Consider the following 27,623-nt stretch of genomic DNA (forward strand, 5'->3'; position numbering starts at 1 on the left):
TCTCGGTGATAAATTTGTATGATGCTAATGGTGACATTCCGTCATTATACACGGTTAATGGTGAAATAGGGTGGTAATGGTAATTACAGCTATAAACAGGATAAAGTGGAATAGGAGTTTAGTGAAACTATCAATTATTCGCCGCCAACGCATATAACATTACTGCACATCATACGAAGATACTTCCTGCGCACGGCCAGAAATTTCCTGGTATTTGTAAGCTGATTTGTTCTCAGTTTACACATGTATTTGCTTAACATTAACTCTTGTTTTAATAAACAGTGAAAAACAGTAAATTCTGGTCTATGTTTAGGACACTGTTCACGCCCTGGATTTGCAATATACTCGAACGAGTCCAGAGACATTGTCGTTCACGCCTTTTCAGGGTTTATTATCCATCATTGCGATGGAATCGTCTTTATTGCTGAAAGTTCACACATTTTGTGTATGATGATCATCATGTCGCTAATGAAAGGACTGTTGGTGATGGTCATAATAATAAATTAGCACCAGTTGTCACTTTTGGTTGTCGAAAAGAGTACTTCTACACGTCTGTTTGTTTGATTTTATATGACACCTTTTGGGCGGGAATTTGTGACAGTAGCTGGTGCCCGAGCAGACGGAATTATAGCTTCATGCAGACGACATGTACCAATACTGTTAAGAGGTGTTCTTCGCAACTAACGAGAGAATTTGAATAAAGAGTGGACCAACCTCGGGATCGACTTATCTCCATTTTTGTATCTTTTTATAGCGTGTTTTTAAATCTTATAACGTGTTTATAGTGAGCCATCTTATCCGTTATTTTGGGTATATTGCCGTTTAAGTACTGCTAAATCAATTGTTATTGCAGTATAATCTCAGCCACTAAACATTAATAAATACCAACTCTTTCACTGGATTCTGGGAATAAAAGTATTTGAAAAGAATTCGAAAAGAACTGTTTGAAAAGATTTTTGAAAAAATCACTGAGATGTGAAATTAATCTTATAATTCCGGACCGCCATGCCAAAAACCGTGAAATAGCAAGGTCGACGATTGTGATGTTCTACCAGACCCGAAAATAATATGCTTTTATAAGTGGTGAGCTGCTTCGGGCGTGTGCTACGTCGAATGTTTACAGTGATTTAGAGAGGGATCCATCATCAAGGAATCTTCTGTTGTTGAATGTTTTCTCTTGTTGATTAATTACAATACTGAACTGAGTATGCTGAACTGATCTGAACTTTTTCATCTTCTTTAATACTTCGTAAAACGAATGTGTAAAAAATGCTGTTGTAGTGTCATTTGAGCATTGCAAGTTAAGTGCACATCAGTAGCATACACGTAAAATCCTGCTGGGTGGATGAGAAAAAAATTCGGGAGCAGATTGGTACAGTATAAACTGGGAGCCAGTCAACATTTTAGAGAAAAGACATCACTTTGCGATTCATCGTATATGTAGTTACCAGGATGGCACACAAATGCTTCACCTGTGTCGCTCACATCTTTGAAAAAGGGAAAGCTCTCATCGCTCGTGTGCTCTTCATCATTCATGGTATTATTACCGTATGGCGCGTCACCGATGTTTACGACGATCCGTTACTGTATTTATTATGTATACCTATGGGGTTGCTGATTGCTGAATTTTTGTAACAACTTGTTGCACATCAGATGGTGAATGGAAATGGTAAGATATTTGTTTATTTGTTTGTTGTTTGTTTATTTATTTGAGTGGGGACTCACGACTGGGTTACTGATATTATTAATTATTTGCATGGTTTAGTACAAAACCAAACGCAAGTATTTTCTAGTTTGCCAGATTTGGCACGCATATTTTGAAGTTACTCTGATTTCTTATTCTTATATCCAAACCTGAATATCACGAATCGGCACGGGGACCTCTCGGGTCAATTTAAGCGGTAACTACAATAATTCTATAAGACGAAAAAAGCTTATTTCCAAAATTTCAGTTGATTCCGATTTTGCGTTTACGAGTTATGCATGATTATGTGTATTACACTGCTCCATAGACAATGTGTTGTAATTTCGTTCTGGTGCACCAGAACGAAATTCAAATTTGGCGATATTTTTGCTAAACGAATTAATCTGCAAGAAATATTTGGTACATAAACATTATGTAGCCAGAGGTATCACGAAATCCTCCTTTAAGGGGGTCAAATTAAGTTAATTAGCTTCAAAGGCACTGAAAGTACCCTGCGGACTAATTCACATCCAATAAGGTTACCATATTTATTCACTCGCAGATGCTTTTTTGTCTGATATCCGGTCACTGAATCTTTGTCAACCTCACATGCAAATTTAATTGCATATGTACTCAAAAGGGTGAATGTCCGTTTAGAGATAAGATTGTGAGCATCTCATTTACATAATACTGATCTAAATTAGCCACACATGCTTGAGGGCCAGTGTCATGACATGACCATCATTCACATCCTGATAAAAAATGATATTGACTAATAAGTGTAGGGTGTTTTTTTGCGGGGGGTGATATGTTTATCTTCAATACGGAAGGTCAACATTTTCAAATGATGAAAATGACGGGTTTTCCTCCAGCTACATACACTTTACATATCATTAAATCATGGAAGTACTAGTACTTCCATGACTAGATTTTATAAAGTTTAATTCGAGGACGTAGGATTATTAACTGTCAAAAATATCAATTTTTAATAATTTGCCATAATAATTTGAATTATATCGCAAATTGCAACAAATCAAAATTATTTGATATCAGAAAAACATTCCTCGTATTCGCACCCAACAATGTTCTTGTTTATTATTCGTAATTTCTTCAGTAATACTAGACTTATACAACAAAATTAGATATTTTAGTTAAATTTCAATAAAACTATTTTGTTCCAAGGCTATCTATTAGTTCCTGAATCTAAAACTACTTGAAATGTTATTATCAAGGCACCTACTATTATTCTCCTACTACCCTATTTATTGAATTGAAAGAACATCCTTCAGCAATTTTGCAAGTTGAAAAGTGCGATATTTACTTTTTGCAATCACCTGGAAAATTATTCATTAATCTAAAACCACTTCAAATGCTGTTATCATGGCAGATACTAAATTTTAATACTAGTTTTTTTCTTCTATCAATCATATAAATAGCCATATGCGTTGTTCAATTTTGATATAAAATTGGATCGATTAAGCCCATATTTATTGGTCGAGCTATGAGTTTTAAAACAATATTTTAAAACTCACAGCGAGACCAATAAATAGTGGGCGTAAGGCATCCAATTTTATCATTATTATGTGTTGGATCCAATATTTTCACACATTTGGACTCATCAAAACATAATATTGACCATTATTGTGTTTTGATGAGTACAAGTGTGTGAAAATACCCGGGTGAAAATATTTAAAAAAATTGGACTCGACGTTGATCCAATTTCATATCAAAGTTGGTCCCTAGCATTAGCGCCAATCCGTCTTGAAAGGGGGAGGTGTGTGTATGTGGCTGTGGGGGGGGGGGGACATTCGGATTGAATGGTCAAAATTGGCTGAATAGAACAATTAAACAAATGGTGATTTTTGACAAAAGGTGGGGGATTGACGCCCATGGTCACTAAGACTTATTTACGAAATGGTGAACATTCGTCCTTCAAAGTTATATAAATCACAATATTTATGAATACACCGATTCTTGGTATTACTTACAGATTATTTTAATAACGCATATTAAACCCATAATCATCACTCATTAACGTATCTGTCTGAATTATCCCAAATCGGGCTACAATAATCCCGGGACAATAACAATAGCGTTTATTATATATTTATAAACTCATACAAAGTTTCTTGTCATTTGATTGGGCAATTAGTATTGATTATTTATGCTACTTTAGCGGCCAGCTGCAAGCGGACTATAATTGCACTTCGCGCGAGTGCAATAGTCATTTTTCCATTGCACTGACGCGGAGCTACCATAGCAACGCTGACAGACGCGAGGGCGTATAGCACGAGGTTTCCACCTCGACTCGCCAATTATATGTGCGGGTGTTACTTCTAAAAGGAATATGCATTTAGATATTTTTTGAGTTATTTTGTTTTCTTGGTGATTTATAAAATTAAGTGGAAGAAGGGGAACTTACATATGAGTTATATAAAACAAATATTGAATGTTTTTATTCGTTCAATGGAAAGAATTTTTTCATTCGGTGAAATATGAACTGTTCCATTCAACTCGTCAAATCCTCGTTGAATGGAACAGTCCATATTTCACGCCAATGGATGATTCTTACCATTGTACTCATAAACATTCAATATTTGTTTATACGTACGTAGGCCCCCTACTATACTAAAATGCAGCCAGTAAACCTTTGACGAGCGCGTATTGTAAGGATACATCGCGTATTTACTGCGTTGGACGCACTTGTCTCTGATTGGCTGCTAAGGCGATATGTTGTTGCTGAGTGGAAATTTATGAATGAACTGTGCGCCGTATGCGTTGTTAGCGCCGAATTTGCAACATCACGGTAGTCGCGCTCGTCAAAGGTTTGCTCCATTTTGACTATATCGTTATTACTCACATGCATTATTTGGACTGCAGTAGATCTGGTGGAAAAATGTACATAATTGATATTGTTAGGCATTTCTGATTTAAAAAAAAAGGTACGGATATGTGAACATCTATTTTCGTGCATGGGAATTGTCAACCTATGATTTATACGCCATTGTTTAAATTAATAGCTATTTGTTCGTCAAAATAAATCAAAACATCATAGAATAAGTCTTGAAATTTGTCATTATAGCTGTTGTTGAACTTTTGTTTTTCTTACATTTTTTTAACCATAGTAATATTTCCGTAGAAAAAAAACCTGGGAAAATTGCTGACAGCTCAACGTTTTTTTATATTATGTTTGATATATATCTGTTTTTTACATGTTTCTGAATTTCTTTGCATAAGATTTCTGGGTTTTTATCTAGTTTTAGCAGAACGTCTTTGTTTTCTATTGCCACACTCAAAGATCGATATGCCCACATATATAACCCATATGAGGTTAGAGTCTACTTTTATTGGCAAAAACCTTGTGTTTTTTGACAAAATAACTCCATATTTACCTACCGGCCATGCCAATAACACATGCATTAACATCACAATACGTGTTAAATGGTGCAAGCAAATCATATTCATCATGTTCATATTCACTTTATTGCCAGCGAATTGGACAAATAAAGAAACACAATTATAGGTGGAAAAGCGTCACATTTACAATAATAGAAAAAAATCAGGTAAATTAAAAATAACACTATGTACATACAATAATACTAGTGTGAATTTCAGTGACAAACGAGAAATATTTACCAAAAATGTTCAAAAATGCTATTATTTTGTTTTAAAAAAATCATAATAAAACCAAGTGTTAACCATTTTTGGTGAGTGAATTGGTCAAAATTATAAAAGAGAAAGAAAGGAAAAACAACAATGAGGTCTCTAGCCCATGTTCTATTGTAGAAACTGTTATATTTCGCCCATGGATATTACATTTACCAGGCCTGTGATAAGAGTCATTGGTACAAGATCATAGACAAAAAGCCTTATAAAAATGCTATTAACACGATTTAACTGGTCTAAATTGCTATTTGTTTTGATCTGAATCAAGTGAAAAACGTATTTTAAAATCACAATGCAAATAGTATTGAAATAACGCTGTAAGAGCAAAACAGTCTGGTTTATGACTATCTATACAGAGTATATACTCTTGTTAATAATAATACTGTATCATAAAGGCCGCGTTTTTATTTTAGACATTTCTTAAAATATCAAGAGATATCAATTCAAGTTTTGAATTTGTAAAGAAATTTTTTGTTTGAACTTGTCATCTGTAGGGGACCCCCATAGAACTGATTTTAAAACACTGAATGATCTAGAGAATTTAAGTGGTTTATTATATATTTCCTACTTTGAGTTTAAAGCTTTTCATTCGATTTTATGTAGATGAAGCTCATTGGAATAATGTAAAAAAGCTAACTATCTGTAATACTCACAGGAAATGTTCACAGATATATATTTAGTTTAAGGGGGTATAATACCCTGATTTTCATCAGTACCCCTCTTCTTTCTTTTGTTGCAAATTTATGAAGTATATAAATATGTTCATCACCTCATGTCCTGAACTTATAAAAATATCTCTACATACAAAGTGCTTTTAAACCATTTTAGAAAATCATTTTAGCCCTATATATTTTTTTGTTTACTGTATCCTAGTAACTCAGATATGTGTTTCATAACAAACCATAATTTATTCTATTCAACATGTTCAAGTAGAGTACATGAATAGAATACATTTAATCCTTTGTTATACTATCTATAGAAATGTACTCACTGATTATAACACTGAATAAATTAAAATAAGCTCTTCCACATAGACAATTTAATACTATACCATGTATGTATCTTCTATAATGTGTTGTTAGGAAAAGAGATTTAAAAAGGCTATAAGGTCATCAAAGGTCAGGTTATAGGTCACTTGGTTCAGGTCAAATTCAGGCATCCATTTTGAATACATGTGATAGTCTGTGATATCATACCATAATGAGGCATCAATTTTGATATTTTGTTTGTTCCTGGATATATAATGGAAATGTGTGAGGTTTATATACTTAAGAAATAAAGGGTAATGCTTTATCCTTTACACCCAAATAATGTGTCCGAGGCAGTAAACAAGTAAATAATGGGTGAGGCGCAGCCGAACCCATTATTTAAACGTTTTACTGCCGAGGACACATTATTTGCGTGTAAAGGATAATGCTGCACCCTTTATTTCTATTATTGCACAATGCCAGAATATATTATTATACAACCTTTTATAAATTAGGTGGATTCTTTGCTGCATCTTGATGTGCTTTTTCTGCTTATCATGATCATCCATGAAAATTTATGAGTACATCATTTTGATACAGCCTGTATAACTTAATAACTGGATAGCTCTCAATTGAACTGACTGCGGGAAAATGTTCATTTAAACCTTGGTACGCGGTGTAATTTGAATAATATGTTTAGAAAATCAAGTCACAATTATTAATCAATTGATGCATCTATCTATATATACAAAAATCTTTTTTTTTCTATAAATCTCTTTAATGCGAAGCCCAATGTTTACATTGCCCAATATTTTAAATTAAATGTCGATGACAATTATAATCTCTCACGAATCATTCAACAACTCTATGCTGAGACGTTTAAGAGCCATTCTCAATGAACGGCTCCAAACAGTGTTGCAGGTGTTTGAGAGCTTATGAGTGAAACTATCTCTCCCAAACAAATAAAGCCCCAGACCTTATAAGTATTTCGTCGTAAAAGGTTGGGGGTCTAGTTTGCAACTGTACCTATGTTAAAAGATAATATACCGATGATATGTTCGTGATTCGTGGGTAACTCAAAATGCGTGTGGCATGGCAAATCCTTTCTTGGCACAGTTACTACTCTAAGGAAAGCTCGATAATTAATCAAACTTGTGTTCAGTTTTGAAGTACCCAGCAAACACAAAACGTTTTCGACATCATTCGCAAAAGGTTATAAAAGGTTGTCAGAAAACGTTTAAGGTTAAATGCAATTGATTTTCAAAGCTTGATTCCAGAGGGTCGTAAGTTAATAATGGAAACAGCCATGCAGAAAAGAATGAACTCACGCGTACTTGTACAATAGTGTATCAATCTGAATAGGGCCACGGACAAACCGCGGCTCGTGAGGGCCGGAGGGGGCGACCATGATAGGACCATATGGGCTGGGGGGGGGTGATTGTGGGCAGCCGTTTTCGGCAATTTATTTTCTAAATTTTCAATTTTTAAAATTATCCTGGATGATATCTGTCGTGAAATAAATCAATGCTTCCTAGTAGGCTATAATAGGCCTAGTAGGCCTATTTATACCCTGATTATGCAATATATAGGCCTAAAACAATAACTACAACAACAATAACAAAACCAACAACCAATATTTTGTTAATCTAATTTGTACAAATATATTCATAGGCCGTGCCTATTCCCGGCGCCTATTAGACTAGTATAGCCTAAAAATTCCTGAATTATATAATGAAAGAAAAACGGGCAAAAACAATCAATCGCTGCAGTCAGAAAGAAAGAAACGAACAAGAAAAAGGAAAAAAGTGAGAGAAAAATAAAATAAAATAAACGGAAAGGACCACGTAGGGACTCGAACACGTACCAAATTTTCCAGCTCAAAAGTATAGTATTATAGTAGAACGTGTGTCCGGCGCGCTAACCGATTGAGCTACTGAAGGGACACATGAAAGTGATTGATCTCAAACTGACTATTATGGAAGTGCATAACAGGCTCTTATGATAAACACGCTCATTACCGCTGTAAATGTCGGAGCATGGAAGAGGTATCGATGGCGAAAAACCTCGTTTTTTGCAAATGTAGCTTAAATTTGGAGTGAAATTCAAATGGTAAAGTAAGCGACAGACATCTGAGAAATAATGTAGGCAGTTAGAAATCAAAATTAACGTTCCACAATTCAGATATCGATAATGTTACATAACAGTTTTTTATGGTAGGCCTACAAGATTCTCGAAAATTGTTCCCAAAAACGGGCTAATAAAATTTAATCGGTACTGTAATTGGTTCTTCCCCATAGCAACATTATTTCTTTGGTGGATTTGTAGTACAATACAAAAAAGGAGAAAACAATCACTCTGCGTGGTTTTATACGGAGCGAAAATTTGAAAAAAACTGCATGGAACGCGTTTTTGATCTTGTGAACATGGTGCGTAAAAATGATTTAAACGAAGGATTTTCAAACGGATTCTAAAAATGTGTTTATACACACAAAAATAATGTAAAGATACATCCATGCACCAACATTTGACTCACTGCGATATTTGATTGCTGAGAAAACGCGGTTTTAGAGAACAACTTTATACGTCTTTTATACGTTTTTATACGTTTCTACGTGTAACCTTAAATGTCGGGTTATATAAAGGGTATACATTAAGAGTATAAAACGTTTTCATAACCTTAAAAAACATTTTTTGATAATCTACTGTTCAGCAAACAAAAATGTTTTACAGAAAACGTTTAAATGTCGGATTATATAAAGGGTATAAAAACGTTTTAATAACATTCCAAAAACATTCTTGAAAACTTGATACAAAACATTCTAAACAGAATGTTATTTTGGGGTTGAAAAATATTTTGCGAAAAATGTTTGCCTAAAATATTTTCAATAACGTTTTAAAAACGTTTTCATGACCTTTATATAACCCGACAGTTAAATGTTATTAAAAGGTTTTGAAAAAAAAACATTTTAAGAACATTTCTGTGTTTGCTGGGTTCAAATATTTTAACATAATGTTATATAAGTATTGACACAATATTTGGCAAAAATGTTTGCAAAAATAGTTTACAGTAACATTTTTTGAAAACATTTAAAAAATATTGTTGTAGTGTGTTTTCATACAAAACGTTTTAAAACGTTATCATGACCTTTATATAACCCGACATTTTAATGTTATTACAACGTTTTTACCTAAACCAAAAGCCAAAATATAACTTATTTCAAACGTTTTTAAAACGTTTTTGTGTTTGCTGGGTACTTACCAAAAATGTTATTTAACAAATAAGTCTACATGTTGAAAGAAGACGGTTTAATATCCAATGTCGTAACATTGGACTAGATGATTATTAGCCCGGATATTAGAAGTGGTTATTAGCCTTTCTGGTAATAGACCAAATGGTGTTTGACCATGTGATGTGGATTAGACGAAATGAAATCATACCATTATTTATAGCAATAAACCCTAAGATATTAACCCTTAGCCTAAAGATTGTAATTATTGTACGACCCCGTACACGATGCAGCTATTGCAGCTTTCGTCTTTCCAGATGATTAGTAGATTGGATATTATATTAGACTATGTGGTGTACCTTTCTGGTATTAGACCAAACGGTGTTAGACCATGTGGTGATTTAATAGACGAAATGACATCTTACCCTGGCAATAAGCCAAATCGGCATTGGAAGTTTACAATGCATTGTGGGATAGTTTTTGCAGTTTTGAAACACTCTGCCCTCTGACCTATTGGGAAAATTCAGAAAAATTGGTTTTTGTGCGTACAAAATATAATCTAAAATGTTTTGCAAGAATGAAACCAAACAATAAAAACATTATCATTGAATAAATTAATTATTTTAGTATTTTTATGGATAACATTATGACAATAATAAATTAATTAATAATAATTACATCAATTTTCCAGATATGTCAGAGGTCAAAGTGTCCCAAAACTGCTCTAAAAAATGGCGACTGGGCTTATAAACCCTACCCTTAATGTTCCAAGGATGAGGTCTATAATTATTATACGACACCGTACATGAGGCAGCTATTGCTGCCTGCATCTCTCATGTAGTCACTCAATGATCGGATGGCTCCATACAGTCAATTACCCTATAAATTGTACCTTACGTCGAAATCTAATTTATCTGCCAAAAATAAATGCGTTTAAATGCGGCTAATAACCATGCTAACTGGGTTTTTCTCTTAATGGTGAAGCTGGTATCTATGCTAATTAGAATTTGACATCATTTCACTAATGCATATTGGCTTGAAGAATTCGTTGTTCACGAGGCTCTTCTGGAGGATATGTGCCTTCCCTAACACACGGCCGGATTTACCACAGGACACAGTGGACCCGGGCCCAGGGGCCACGATCTAGAGGGGGGGGGGGGAGGCAACATTTTGAGAGAAAAAATGAACAAAACCGAAAAGTTTTTAAGCCACAGTTGACCACTTGTTCTATTGCTAATTTGGTCCATCTAATAACATTAAAATGGCAAATTTCCGCGCGCTTCTCAATCCGGGCTCTCAATCTCGCGCATTTGTCTCAATAAAGTCATTTGAGGCTACTCAAGCAACTTGATGCAAGAATTTTTGAAAAAAAAACAGTGGTGGAGGTGAGGGTGCAAAACTTTGATCCGAAAAGCCAGGTAAGGGGAAATCATATTGCCGTGCGCGTGCCCAGGTCCAGCTAAAGGTAAATCCGGGAAACCCCCATTGTTCGTGTTAGGGTTAGAGCTTAAAATTTCTTTCGATAAAAGTCCTACCGTAACAGATCATCCCAGTGTGCACAAGTTGACAAGTCAACGTTGAATCAACGTTGAATCAACGTTGAATCAACGTTAACGTTGAATCAACGTTGGCGTAACCAACAACCTACTTTCAATCTGATAATGCGGCTGCAATCGTGAAGTGGACATCGATTCGAAATATCGGTACATATGGTCGAAATGCTGTTGAAATTTGATTATAAAGGCCTAAGGTTGAAAACAGGGCGGATTAGTGTTTGGCGTTTGAGGGCGGGTTTGTGTAGTGGTCTTCTCACTCGCTTCTCACCACTGTGGCCCGGGTTCAATTCCCCGCGGCGCCAAATGTGAGTTTGGTTGCCGATCCATGCTCGTCCTCGCAGGTTTTTCTCCGGGTGCTCCGGTTTTCCTCCTGCATCTAAAATCGGACCTCTTCCCATATCCCTGTCCCGCCATATCCGGATGGCGTCCCTTAAATTTAGTAGCCTCTGAGCACTATTGGGATTAGCCTGGCTTCGGCCGAATGTTATAAATAAATAAATAAAATAAAAAACACGGAAGTACATCGACGTTGATTTCAACGTTGATTCAACGTCAAACGTCAAATTCAACGTCAAACCATCAACGTCAATCACCGACGCGTCGGTTTGACGTTGATTCAAAACTTTCAGATAGGACTGTCATTTTAACCCCTAGAAATTGCGACGTTGATTCAACATTGATATAATAATAATAATAATAATAATGCATTTATAATGCGCCATCTATCTAGACAACCATCTATCTAGACAACCAACCTATTTACACACAATTATAAAAACAGTCACATATAGAAGTCAATTGTCATAAGCAATCTTAAACAGATGAGTTTTTAAAGTCTTTTTGAAAATATCAAGTGAATCACAAATACGCAGATTTAAAGGAAGCAAGTTCCAAAGTGCAGGTGCACAAGCATAGAAGGCCCGGTCGCCAAATGATGAAGAAGTCCGTGGAACTGAAAGAAGATGCTTATCCGATGATCTAAGGTTACGTGATGGAATATATAAATTGATAAGTTCACTGATATAAGAAGGTGCCATGTCATGGACGGGGTCATGGAGCGCTTTCCAGGTGAGAAGGAGTTTGAAATGAATGCGATACCGAATTGGTAACCAATGCAGACGTTGTAAGACGGGTGAAATATGGTCAAATTTTCTAGTCCTTGTGAGCATGCGTTCAGCAGCATTCTGAGCCTGTTGAAGTTTATTGAGTTGTCGTTCGGTGATTCCATATAATAAAGCATTTCCATTGTCAAGACGTGATGTGACTAAAGCGTGGACAAGTGTTGCAGCAGTATCATAATCGAGCACTTTGCGAATTTCATTAATGTTTCTAATCTGAAAATAAGTTGATTTGCACATTTTTGATGTGGTCGTCCATTGAGAGAATGTTGTCAAATATAATTCCTAGATTGCGAGTATTAGTAGAAGCTTGAATGTTGGCAGAATCAATTTGAAGAGAGTCAGAGCGAAGTTTTGATTGATTATATTTGGAGGTGATAATAAGAAGTTCAGTTTTGTCATCATTTAATTTCAATTTATTTACAGTCATCCATGATTTAATGTCCTTGATACATAATTCAATTTGCGAACGTGAAGAAAATTCATCTGATGCACTATCTAAATCAAAAGATAAATAAAGCTGTGTATCGTCGGCGTACATGTGAACTTGCAATCCATGCTTGCGGGCGATGTTAGCTATTGGAGACGAGTAAATGGTGAAGAATTGAGGTCCTAAGACAGATCCTTGGGGGACACCAAAAGGAGTGGAATGAATGATGACAAACAACCATTGATGTTGACAGCCTGCAATCTGTCGGTCAAATAAGAACGGGTCCATTCAAGTGCACTACCTCTAATACCAAAAGAGGAGAGACGCGACAGAAGGACACCATGGTCTATGGTGTCGAAGGCAGCAGATAGATCAAGTAATACCAAAAATACACCACGTTTTTTATCCAAATTACACAATATGTCATTTTGAACACGAAGTAATGCTGTTTCAGTTCCATGATGTTTTCTATACGCTGATTGTAAGCGCTCATATAGGTTGCTCGCAGTAAGATGATCAGCTATACGAGATGAAACAACTTTTTCAATTATTTTTGAGATGAAAGCCAAGTTTGAGACCGGTCGGTAATTTTTCAAGATTTCAGAGTCAAGCGATGGCTTTTTAAGAAGAGGTGTGACGAGGGCAGTTTTGAAACAAGATGGAAAAACTGCTGATTCCAATGACAGATTAACAATGCGTGTAATAAGCGGAGCAAGCAGCTGAAGATGATTCTTTAAAAGCCAAGTAGGAATAGGGTCAGAGTCACATGCTTTTGGTGGTGAAGCACTGATGATTTTACAAATTTCCTCTTCCGACGCAGGCGGGAAAGCATCTAAATAAGATTTTAAATCATGTTCAATGTCCGAAGTAGTGAATGTGTTTTGCTTGTCAATAGCAGTAAGTTCAGAGTCCAAATCAACACGTATTTTAGTAATTTTTGAAGTGAAGAAACTATTAAATTTTTGTGCCAGTTGTTCCTTAGAGTTGTGAGAAGGAAGTTTTGCTTTTCCTTTTTGGTGCAGCAGACTTTCAACAATCTTAAAAAGTTCCTTCTGGTCAGAACAATTTGAAATTTTGTATCTATAGTATGCTGCCTTGGCATCATAAATCATGTTATAAACATGTTGGCGTTGACGATCCACTTCCAATTTGGTTTTCCTCCACTTACGTTCAAGTCTTTTCCTCAATTTCTTCGCTTCATCAATCTCAGGAGAGTACCAGGGATGGGAAGGGCGAATTGTAATGGTACGGGATTTCAAAGGTACATGCTTATCCAAAATGTTACAGAGAGTTGAGTTATATTTATGTACAATATCATTTAGATATATACATATCATACATATCATATACTATAGTATGTCAACCATGTGCTCACCACTGCCCTGGGCCCACCACTGCATGGGATCAAGTTGCCCTGCAGGCCCGCAAAGGAATAATTGATGTGTTTAGGCGGTCTATGGTTTAGGGAAGCACCATTTGACTTCCGGGGGGGTGGAAGTTGGGGTCAGGGCAATATTTTTTTAGTGTTGGTGGGGAAAGTTTTTTTTAGTGATAGTGGGGAAAGTTTTTGTTTTTGCTCATGTAGTAAGGGAAGTTTTTTTTTCAAAAACTTCCAGCCCCTCCCAGGAAGTCAAATGATGCGTCCCTTATATAAAAACACAATGTGAATAATATGAAATTTTAGTACCATATTCCAAACTCAAAAAGTTGAACAATTAAAGCGGAAAACAGTCGGTGAATTCTGATACTGGGAGGGTGTTGCCTTTCTGGAACAGCCAATTATAGCAGGTTTAGCTAAATGGTGGCTTGAAAAGTAGCATGAATAGCACACGCACTTTTCTATTACTATGCTCGTATGTAACCTATCAATTTGTGGCATCCTTAAAAGCTTAAAAATGAGCTTATATAATTTTTGTAACATCCCTTTTAGCAAACAAGCTTATCATGCTCCTCTTCACATTCAAAGTAGCAAATGGGTATGTTAACTAAAAGCATTTTGGAGCATTTTGGTGCATAACGAAATTTGCGTGAAGCCTTTGATCACATACGTATAATTGTATAATGAAGTGCTCTCTTTAGTGTTTTAAGAAAAAGAGAAAACAATTTTAAGCATGTTAAAAAAAAGAATTACATTCCAAACAGAGGGCAGTGCCCTCCCCCAACAAAAAATGAAGAGAAATAGGTAGGGCAAAGGAAAAGAGAAAGGAGAAAGAAACTAAAGAAAGGAAGAAAAAGAAGAAAAAGAAAAGAAAGGGAAGGTAAAAAGGAAAGAGCTCCCACAACATTCCCTGATGCATCTTCTGTGTTGCCCATTTCATGGGCCAAAATCCCGGGGCGAAAATAGAGTAAAAAATGCCAAATTTTAGCTACGCGCGCACATTGTCCCAATACGCTGTTGAAGATTTTACATGTAGTATCTGCGCATGTCAAAGATGGCGTAAACATCAGCTGTCTTTTCCTGCCACCGAAATTGTTTTTATTTACACCATTATTAGAACCAGAGCAGCATAAACTATTGATATACCTAACAAGTTAAGTAATATCAAGATGCCAAGCAACAAAGGACAGAAAACTTCACAAGAAAAAGAAAGAAAACCAGGTGAGAAATATCGGCGTGTTTCGTCGACAGAAGGAGGTGCTGAATTCGACAACCCAGACACATCGGCGCTGTGCCGTAGTGGAACTAACGCTGACATTATAAATAGACCTATGAATCCCGCTATGAATACTATGAATATGATGGATAGCTCAGCGCAATTTGACATTATAATAAAGAGATTAGATGTGCTTGATTCGATAAATAATCGGTTGACAAATATAGAGAAAGAACTTATTGATATTAAAGCAGATGTTAGTCAAGTTGAAGAGCGACAGCAATCCCTAGAGGATGACATGGCATCTAAAGCCAGTGTAGAAGACTTCAACAGATTAGTCGACCATGTAGATTCTCTTGAAAACAGGCTACGTAGAAATAACCTCATAGTGTTCGGATTGCCAGAAGGTGTAGAGGGTAATCAAGAAGTAGGTAATCAAAACAAGAAATGCAGTGACTTTCTAAAAACCTTTTTCAAAGATCACCTAGAGCTGGAAGTCGAAGAAATAGAAAGGGCGCATCGCTCACCAACTCTTGCAAATAAGCAAAAACACAATAAGCCAAGACCAATTCATATCGCTTTTTTGCGATACGGAGACAGACAACGGGTGCTGAATGCTGCGGTTAAACTTAAAGACAATCCATTCCCTGACGCAACAGTGATAATAGCAGAAGACTTGAGTAAGAAGTTGCAAGCAGAAAGACAGAAGTTATGGAAGAAGCGGTATGAACTATTACAAGAAAATAAGAACAGGAAAGTGTTTGTGAACTTCCCAGCAGTCCTTCGTATTGTTGAACCGGATGGAACAAGCAGAAAGATAAAATCAAGTGAGATCTAAAAAATAAACTTTAGAAATGGCAAACTGCTGCACTCATTCATTTAGTGTTTTTTCGGTGGCATAGGAACTCTATGGACATGTGTTTTTTTTTTTTACCAACTTACAGAACCACAATTATGACTATGGTTTTTTTTTTTTTTTTTTGTCTACCCTATGTAGGCAATTATTTCATTTTCATAGCCTACAAATGGAAGTTAATGTTCAAATTTCAATGTCTTTTTAATTTCTTCAATGTGGCAGCCAGCAATCGATACCCTTGTAAAAATTATACCATAAAGAACTTTACTAATGACTGACTTTAAAATATGTTCTTTAAATGTCAAAGGTCTACGAGACCGAAATAAAAGACATGAACTCTTTTTATGGTTAAGAGATAAAAAATTCTCAATGTATTTTCTTCAAGAAACCCATAGCACTTTAAATGATATTAAGTGTTGGACCAATGAATGGGGCTCAAAAGCCTTGTGGAGCCATGGTACTACTTAACAGTAAAGGTACTGGTATTTTGTTTCACAGTAATTTTGCTTACACAATTGAACACAGTGTTATTGACAATGATGGACGGTATATTATTGTTGATGTTAAAATTGCAGATAAAATATTTACATGTGTTAATATATATGCTCCGAATGATGATTGCCCTCAATTTTTTCGTGAAATTGATACTAATCTAAACCATTTCCAATGTGATCGAATAATTTACTGTGGCGATTTTAATTTTGTTTTTAATTTGGCTCTTGACAAAAAGGTGGTAGAAAGCAAACAAATTTTAAGGCAAGATCGGAGGTATTGAAATTTATGGAGAAAAGATGCCTTATTGATATTTGGCGTGATATGAATCCAAATACAAAATGTTTTACATGGAAATCTAATGGTGACCCACCAATACTTTGTCGTTTGGATTATTTCATAATTACAAAGACACTAAAAGCATGTGTTGAGAATTGTACTATATCCCATGGTTATCGAACAGATCACTCATTAATTTCTACTGTGTTTAATGACAATTATGAAAAGCCAGGTAAAGGGTACTGGAAATTAAATGTTTCGTTATTGAATGATATTAATTATGTAAACATGGTAAAAGCAGACATTGACAATATTGTAAAGGAGAATAGTGAAGCCGATCCTAGTATTTTATGGGAGACTATAAAATGTGTTGTAAGAGGTAATACTATAAGATATTCTGTTAAAAAAGCTAAAGAGCGAAATAACTTGCAAAAATCTCTTGAGAATGAAATTACAAATTTGGAAATGTTGTATGCACAAAATTCTAACCCAGATGTACTGGCATCTATTGAAGTTAAACAAAGGGAATTGGAATCTTTGTATAATTATAGGGCCAAAGGGGCCATGATACGCAGTAGAGCCAGGTGGGTCGAAGAAGGTGAAAAGAATTCCAAATACTTCTTAAATTTAGAAAAACGGCACTTCACAAAGAAGAGTGTTTGTAAGTTAAAAGATAAGCATGGTAATGTTATTACTGGTAGTGCTGCAATTCTGGATGAAGAAGTTGATTTCTACTCTGCACTTTATACAAGTACAATTGATAATCAGGATAGTAAAAGTATTCTCAATAAACTAGGCATTACTTTAAATGATATTCCCAAGGTGTCAAATGAACAGGCCAACTCATGTGAGGGAATTATGACAATTGGTGAGTGTCTCAATGCTGTAAAATCTATGCCAAATGGCAAAAGTCCAGGGTCTGATGGCTATCCCGTAGAATTCTTCAAAATTTTCTGGAACCAAATTGGGCCTATTTTGGTGAAATCTTTTAATTATTCTTTCAATAAAGGTTGTTTGTCAGTGAGTCAACGTGAGAGGTGTTATTACATTGATTCCCAAAGAAGGGAAAGATGAAGAATTTTTAAAAACTGGAGGCCGATCTCCTTTTGAATGTTGACTACAAAATAGCTGCCAAAGTGATTGCCAATCGAAAGAAAAAGAATTTGAATTCTATTATATCATGTGATCAAACAGGTTTTTTGCCAAATAGATATATTGGTGAAAATGCTAGGCTAGTACTTGATATCATTGAGTATACAGAAGAGTATAATGTACCGGGTACCCTTTTCTTTATTGACTTTGAAAAAGCATATGACAAACTTGAATGGAATTTTGTGCAAAAGAGTCTAGAATTATTTGGTTTTGGAAGAGATCTGAAAAATGGGTCAAAGTATTTTATACAGAAATAAGTAGTTGTGTTGTAAATAATGGTTATATGTCAAATTTTTTTTTATTTTCTTGCTGCGTGCGTCAAGGCTGCCCTTTAAGTTGTTATATTTTCATATTATGTGCAGAACTTATGGGTATCTCTATTCGTAAAAATAAAAAGGTGAAAGGTATTGTAATTAATGATAACCATGTTAAAATCACTCAATTTGCAGATGATACCACACTTATTTTAGATGGATCCAGAGAATCAATTTTGAATGCAGTTGATATCATACAAAATTTTGGTACAGTTTCTGGTTTGAAGTTAAATATCGATAAATCCGCTTTTCTCAAAATTGGCTCTTTAAAAGATAATGTTGATAATCCAATTCCAGAGGAAAATTATCAGTGGTCAAAGGCCCGGTTAAATTTCTTGGGATAAATGTCTCTTTGGATAAGACTAAGCTGTTTGAGCTAAATTTTGATCCTCAATTAAAGAAGTTAAAAACTGTTTTAGACATCTGGTCGCAGCGGGACCTGACCCCAATAGGCAGAATTACAATTGTTAAATCACTGGCTCTTTCACAATTAACTTATTTATTTTCTGTTTTACCTACCACCTCCTCAAAATACATGAAACAAGTGGAGCAAATTATTTTCAAATTTATTTGGAATAGTAAACCAGATAAGGTTAAGAGAGATGTAATGTACTGTAACAAAGAAAATGGGGGTTTAGAAATGACAAATATTTCTCATTTTTGTAATGCCTTAAAAGTGACATGGGTAAAGAGATATTTAGATGATGATAATAAAGGAAAATGGAAAAGCCTTTTCTACAAGGAACTTTCCAAAGTTGGTGGTGAATGGGTTTGGTATTGTAAACCAAGGTCAGTCAATGATTTTAAGTATAAGAATATTCATAACTCCTTTTTGTGTGAGGTTATGAAGTCATGGTTTAATTTGAGAAATATTTGTGTTGAAAATAATGATGATATTTTATGGCATAATTCTCATGTTAAGATAAACAGAGAAACAATTTATTATAAATCATGGTGTGAAAAGGTGTGAACTTTGTTGGAGACTTAATTTTTGAAAATCATTTTATGACATATGAAGAATTTCAAGCAAAGTACAATATTAAGTGTAACTTTTTAAAGTATTTCAGTGTAATTAATGCAGTCTCCAAACATTATAAACATCAGTTGACCCCTACTAGTAGGTATATCACCTCAAAAATAATCGCAGCAGAAACGCGTTATTTAATGTTCCTACATTATTAAGCTTTATTAAAGCATCAAAAATCAAAAAACAGAATTGAAATCGGTCAATGCATTGTGATGTAATGTCAATTTAAAGATGCTCGTAGATGGAATGAAATCCTGCCACAAATGGCTGTAATGACAAAATTGGCACATTTCGAGATTTTGAAGGTTTATTTGGACGCTTGCTTGGAAAAACAGCGTTAATTTAAATAGCACATGTTAAATGCCTATCTTTCCTGACTTCGTTACAGAAAACAAAATTAAAAAATCCATCATTGAATAATTATAATAAATTAATCAAATATACTATTTTAGCCATTTCGCCAATCTGCAGACAAATTAAATCTCAAAAATGACTAAGTTCAGCTTATTAATATGCAAAATTGATGCCAATAGAAAACCGTACATGATATAAAGGTGCGGTTTTTTTTGCACACATATGTATACAAAGTTCTTTCAATTGATGACAAAAAATACACAAAAAGTAATTAATTATGCAAATTAGGTAATTACAGCTAATTATGTATTTATGATATTATTATGCAAATTAGGCATGAGTAATTTTGGTTTTTTTCAATATTTAATGAACGCCTGTTCATTCATCATAAATCTTTAAGTATGATCCTGTTATGAGGTTGAATAAATGAACTGCAGTTAATTATTTAAAAACAATACAAAAAATTAAAAGTTTGACATTTTGACGGTGTCTGGAATATAATTTTCATTTTACTGTAAACATGGTATGTGTCACCATTACTCAAAGCCAAGTCCGAAAAGTAAAAATGAAAATTCAGTTGCAATGAGACTTTAAATTAACATTTTGTCATCTGGATTAACATGGGAGGATAATCGGTAAAATGAACAGCAATTTTACTGTACAGCGTATACAAAAATAGTATGGCCTTGGACACACACAATGGCTTAGAGCTATTGTGGTTTGGAAAATTACTCCCTAAAAAAAACATTGATTAATGTTTTGCTTCAACTGGTTTTAGGGAAGTGTTTCATTTGTTGTCGACGGAATTAATTTACATGCTAAGAAAGATTAGTATTTCAGCTAAATGGTGGTAGTTCCTTTACTTCAGTAGGCCTATATTTACTGATTTATGAGCGATCTTCAAAAATCCATAAAAACAGGCAGTAGTTCTTAAACAAAACAATTTTTAATTTTGGGGGACCCGATGGTAGCCTCGGGAAGGCTTCACACACCATATATTAAAAATTCAAACAATTTGGATAAATGAAGCATATGAAGAAATTCATTTATCGACATGGATGTTTTCTAAAATTGGCCAAATTTGAAGCGCGCCCTTTTCAATTCACTGTTATGCTTGCATGCACAGTGTAGCAGAATTATTGTGCAGCCACTGTGACATACCTACTACTAGCATGCTAGACCGTGAGATACAGTTGATTAACCAACTCAGAGCTGCCAAAAAGGTTTGCTCATTTGCATATCAATTGCTGTGTCAGCAAAGCACAATCATCCCAACAGCTAAGCATAAATGGGAGATTGAATTTAATTGTGAGAGGGGCATGATGGATGTTGATTGGAAGCAGGTGTTTTCAATGCCATACAGGTGTACAATTGAAACTAAAGATCACTATTTTCAATTTAGGTTCATCCATAGGATTCTTCCAACAAATGAATTCTTGTTTAAAATTGGAAAAATTGAAAGTGACAGATGCTCATTTTGTAAGAAAGCTAAGGAAACAATGAGACATTTAATGTGGGATTGTCACAGTGTATCAAGGTTTTGGGACAATATTATGAAATGGCTGAAAGATGTAAATATCAATGTGCAGCTAACATATTTTGACATTTGTCTTGGATGCTATAAAGATGATATAAATATGGTTTTCATAAATATGATTATACTTTTTGCAAAAAGATACATTTACAAGTGTAGAGTTCAAGAATTAAAATTGAATTTCTCTGATTTCAAGGTGTGGTTATACTTTATGGAAAAAGTTGAGAAAAATATTGCCTTCAGTAAAGATAAATATGGTGTTCATGTCAAGAAATGGGAACCAATGTATTGATAATACCATTTTAGAAAAGTTTTTGTCATATATTATGTAAAAATCATTGCTGGCTGATGTAATTTTTGTGTGTGTTTTTGTTAATATACATGTTTGTATATTGTTGTTTTTTGTGTCACTTTAATAAAGACCCTCACGGGCTAGAAAGATAAAAAAAAAAAAAAAAAAAAAAATGTAGTATCTTCCTAAAAAACAATATATGTATGTAATCCCACCAATAGAACCGGGTCTCATAATGAAGCAACCGCGATTTGTTGTTGTCTCTCCACCAAAACCGGGAAGAAATATCCCCCCCCGAAAGCTGGTTACGCCCCTGAACACTACAAAAGCCACTGATTAGGCAAAAAATGGGCTTTCCTCTATGTGACCGTCCACCACAAACCAACCGTAAAGTCAATTTTGTTTTATTTCGTGTTTAGAATATATATATATATAATTTATATCATAAGCTTTAAAATGGTATATCATGAAGCGGAGTTATACTATAGTTTGTTGAACTTTGCTCCTTCAACAAAATGGTACCTTATTTCGGTTCTACACGTGTCTCTTTTTCCACATTGCTGGTATACAAATATTAACTGTCTATGAGTGTGATGGTCGAAATATAATCACGAGGTGAAAGATGGATTGTTCCATTCCACGAGCCGGAACGGCGAGTGGAATGGAACAATACATCTTTCACCGAGTGATTATATTTCGACCATTACACGAATTTAAGACAGTTAATATTTGTTTTATATCACTCATGCATAAATTATATTACTAAAATACTATTTAAGGTAGGAATTACATTTTTTCATCAACATAACACCATGTTTTGCCGTGATATATTTCACATTTTGGGGTCCACCCAATAACTAAATCGGCGAGTCCACACGGAGAGGGTGATAGTAAAAATGGCAAATGGTAATCAACCAATGAACTGTCTAGAATTTATGTATGAGTGATATAATAATAAATATCTAACAGTCATAATTGGCGATCATTTCAAATCAACCCCAAGTCAACAGGGTTCAGGAATGTCCTCTCATTGTTAATTGTTGGTTATAAGCTGTAATACATACCTAGACAAAATACAATGCTTTGTAACCCACCACTTGAACAGGATTTAGCCAATGCGATCAAAGACTAGAGCTATTTAAGAATTCTATAGACATAGGTAGAAGCTTATTATCCTCTTCAACAATAGGATTATTGATTAGTTTAAAAGGTGTTGACTGGCACTAGCAAAATGAGACACATGTAGCACTTTCATGCACATTTGACACTGTAACTCAGAATACAATTTGCACACTTTACTGTTCATGCGTGGCGTACGGTCACAATGACAAAAATATTTTTATTTGTTATATAAAATAGCATTAGTATGTGTGGTAACCACAATGGGATGGGTTGAATACCTTCTCATTCATAACAACTAAAACAGAACATATTTCAGGCCTATAGTTACACTGAGATTATGAGAAAAACAAGAGAATACAACTTGCCGACTTTACGGCTGGTTTGTAGAAGTGAATAAAAAACCAGAATGAGGGATGCCGTTCCTTTTTATCTTATTTTTTGCAGAGATGCAGTTCTTTTTTTAAAATATTATTTTTGTTAAAATATAGGCCTAAGCATCAGGATTTCTGGTAAAATTTGCTTCAAATCCAAAATCATTGCAAATGAAGTATATGTTGCATAGTAGATATGAGACATATAGTAGACATTAATGTAAAAATTAACATTATTTTTCTCTCTGGAATATCATGCATGAAAATATCATTTTCTTTCTTAATTTCTTGAATAAAAAGATGGAATGCGTATGAATGCGTATGAATGGCTCCACACGGACTATATGCTCCTTGCCCCTAAATTGTGGCCAAATTTTAACTACAAATAGGTCAAATCTGACCACAATTTAGGTGTGAGGAGCCCACGCTGTATTAAGATAAGATGTCTTGATGTGTGAACCCAATTCTCATATTAATAATACCTAAAATTTCATCATATTAATAAACTAGTCCTGTAATTAGTTTAGCAAAATCTACTTGCAATTCTGTCGGTAATTAGACAAAAACACATTTTGAGCAGTTGAATCAGTTTATGGTTATTTACCGTATCCCAGAGACTGTCCCACTAATAATGTTTGCACTGTAAATGGGTTTTTTGTTGCGTATTTAACTGAATATAATCATAGACTGCTACAGTCTATGATATAATGTGTCTGCTTACACACTTAACCCCCTGAACACTGCTGGTCATCTAACAGCATTTCTGATTGGTTGATAACTTGAAATGCTCACTTCAATTGCCAATTATGACCAGGCTTTAAACTATTTAGGGTTAAACTTGCATTTGCAGGTGATCGTATTAATACCCTCCTTGATTGGTACAAAATGGACACAATATTCATTTTGACCAATCGGCAGGTAGTTCTCATGGGGTTAAAATGACCTTCCAAGGATGGATGAGAATAACGCATCGCACACTAGCGCAATTAAACATGAATTAACAAATAGAAACATGACATGCATAGGCAGATATACCAGAGTAAAAACTTCGGACATACCTGCCTGTGAACCCCAGACCTCTCGCTTGTCGGGGAGCGCTCTACCACTGAGCTACAAAGACTGTCCCTGATAAACAGGACTCATGTCTGGTACTTATGGATATGAGCAGGCAGGGTAAAAATACAAACAACACATTACATACCAGTGTACGGGATCAATTAATGATGCTTACCCGTATGGGCGTCAATCCCGGGGGACAGGGGGGAGGTGTCACCCTCACTTTCGGCAAAATGACACAATTTTGGCCGTGTGCCCCCCACACATTTCAAGCCGGATTGGCGCCCATACTTACCCGCCAGCCTAATACAATCAGGCAGGTATGTCCGGAGTTTTTATTCTGTTATATCTGCCTGTGCATGTCATGTTTCCATTTGTAAAAATGCTTGTTTATTTATGTGGGTGTGTGTGTGTGTGGGGGGGGGGTAGGCAGGCACGTGGGGGCTGGGTGTTAGTGTGTGGGGTGTGCAAAAGTACGGTGAGCTGAATAGCCAAGCTTCAATGCACAAATTTGATCACAACACAATATAAATCCCATATTTTAACATCTAAGATATAATTATGTGAGGTTTTTGTGTGGGGTAATAATATGTGGTATGTATTATGTCGTTTTGAACGGGTGTGTAAGGTACATTACTTTTATGCCAACTTAATTTTCTTCAAACTATTTTGTATTCCAGGTTCTGTCCGAGTGTATTCCTGTATATCGTTAGTGTGGTTCCAGGCATATGGCTCTTACAATACGATGTATACCATGCCAGACAAACCTATAAAGAAGTACATGGTCTAGAAGAGTGTGGATACGACACGGTGAATGAAACGGGACTGAGAGCAATACAGGGTGTAAGTGTGATAAACTTGATAAGGCCAAAAAAAGAAGGTTTGTCTCAAAGCTCGATTTGAAAAAAAAAAAAGAAATGCGGATTTTGTATTTTTTTTTTTCAAAAACATAAAAAAAAAAAAATTCCAGAAAAATTCGGCGAAAATCAGATTTTTTTCTCCAAACACCATAAAAATACCAAGTCGGGAATAAAAACCACTCGTGAGCTTTGGCCTAATCACAAATTTGCAAAGCGGATGACAAAGGAATATAACATTCATTTATATTCTTTTGCTCGTTAGTTCGTTCACTCATTTATTTATTTGTTTATTTATTTATTTATTTATTTAGTCGAAAGCTTGCAATTATCAATATCAATAAAGTTACTGCTACGTCCGTCATATCACATTTCTCCCGTGTATTTATTTATTTATTTATTTATTTATTTATTTATTTATTTACTTATCATTCATTCATTCATTCATTCATTCATTCATTCATTCATTCACTCAATCGTTCATTCATTCATTCATTCATTCATTCATTCATTCATTCATTCATTCATTCATTCATTCGATCATTCTTTATTGCGCCATTCATCTTTCCCTTCCTTCCACTAATTCAGATTACTTCCAGAGTTCCGCAGGGCTCGATCCTGGGGCCCTTACTTACATGCTATATCCGGGATCGTATGAGGATATTTCTGGAATACTCTGAGCACGTTTTTAAACAGATTAAGTTAGAAGAGCATAGTGTGCAAATCAATATGCATTTTTTGAAGCAAAGCGGATATACGGTTTTCATAATAATTATATCAATTTATATTTTCTTTGTATCTTATTGTATTTTATCAATAATCAGTGTAGTTAATGAGCTTAATTGACTGGAAAGGCTCATTAATATGTTATTTTTGCCAGTGTTTTGCTACAAATCCATGCATAAATGTTTAGGGCACTTTTATTTTGCATATATTTGCCTTGAAACTTGGTCAAAGTGTTTCTAATATGTCCTAATGTATCACATTGTCTAACCGCCATCTGATTTTCATAATTGCATAATTCATGAGCTAATTTGTATAAATGCTAATTAATAATGCAAAATATAAATTATATTATATTATATTATATTATATTATATTATATTATATTATATTATATTATATTATATTATATTATATTTATATTATATTATATATTTTGAAAACCGTATGTTTGATTTGCTCCATACAAAAGGCATATTGATAAGTGTGCTTTACTCTACGCAATCAATCTGCTTAAAACATGCAAACTTCCAAAAATGCCTCAAGATGCCCCTTCAAACCTTTATCTATTCCAAGCATGCCAAAAGAAACAATGAGCAAACGATCAAACAATACAATTAACGAATAAAAAATATATTATTTTATGATGTTTGATACTTTATTGGTTGTCATTCTGTTTAATTTTAGGTCTCTATTCCTATAGAGTTGAGTTCAGACGAATGGGCTTTAGCTTTGGAACAAGTCTTGCTGATTCTCCTTATTATCGGTCGATGGCTGCTCCCAAAGGGTGCACTAACACGTGACCAACTCTCTCAGCTCCTATTGGTCTACATCGGTATCGCAGCAGACAGTCTCGAGTTTTCTCTCGAGACACTCAAAGAACCGGATGTCTTGTGCAACCTTCTACTTATCGTCATCATCATGGCCATCTGGTCTTGGAGTCTCCTACAGTTTTGCTTGGTAATGACGGCAGTTGCTGCTCCTAAACCACGTATGGCTGTCGGAAAACATGAGCGCACTTTCTGTGGTGGGTGTTGCGAGAACGAAATCTGGGCCTTGATGATGTCAGTTGTATTACAAGACGCGCCGTTTTTAACAATGCGGCTGTATTTGATGGTTAAATATAAGGTGGTCAACCAGATGATGTTGTTTTTCACGTGTAAAAACACAATGGTGGTGTTGCTACAGTTTTATCGCATGGCAATCCTATGTATGAATGAGGATGACGACTACGATGATGCAGAATCAGGGCCTGTAAAAAACGGTAAAACAAATACTCTAGAATTTGTTGAAATGATTAATGACGACGTCAAATGTGTGGTAATGCCAGAAAAAGAAAATAACAAAGAAAAGTGAAGATACAATTATTGTTTCATTATATTATATATTTGGTTTATTTATCGTTCTATTGCCGGGAACAATAGAAACCGGGCTCAAAAACCCAGTCAACCGCCGGCTCTTCTATGGCGTCGGCGGTTGAGTTTTGAAGCCATCCCTACTTAACACACGTTTAACCTTAGAACTACTGAGCCATATTTTTTGACACGGACTACGGCTGGTGGGGTTGTTGCACCCCCTAATTTTCAATTATAAACGTCATGGGTCTCCTATCCAGTGATACCAAAATAAGTACAAATATTCCCCACGCAATGTCGGTATGACGTCATAATGTGAGGGCAAATTCTGGCCACGTACAAGAGTGTATAGGCAAAATCGGATATTTGGTTAAAAATTCTACGAAAATGCGAATACGAATAATTTTACAATAGCAAAATAAACATCATTGATTTTACTGTAGAAACCAATTGTGGGCATCACCACCCTACCCCATGGCCATTTTGATGGCCGGTTCTACCCCTGGGTAAGGTGCTGGGGTAAAACTTTTATCACTTAAATGATCCCAAAGGATGGATCTACGATTAGAGCTGATTAGCTTAGGTCGTTTGGGTGT

At 35.0% G+C, this 27,623-nt stretch overlaps 1 protein-coding gene across 1 annotated transcript; it reads left to right on the forward strand.

Annotated features, from left to right (window-relative positions):
• Positions 1 to 766: 766 nt before the first annotated feature.
• LOC140141328 (transmembrane protein 26-like) lies at positions 767 to 27,623 on the forward strand. Its single transcript, XM_072163165.1, is given in 4 exon segments — positions 767 to 1,624; positions 1,627 to 1,669; positions 24,773 to 24,935; positions 26,360 to 27,623. Coding segments are annotated over 4 exon segments (1,047 nt in total). The 5' UTR covers positions 767 to 1,452; the 3' UTR covers positions 27,029 to 27,623.

Source organism: Amphiura filiformis, chromosome 19 (genome assembly GCF_039555335.1).
Source record: "Amphiura filiformis chromosome 19, Afil_fr2py, whole genome shotgun sequence".
NCBI classification, from domain to species: domain Eukaryota; kingdom Metazoa; phylum Echinodermata; class Ophiuroidea; order Amphilepidida; family Amphiuridae; genus Amphiura; species Amphiura filiformis.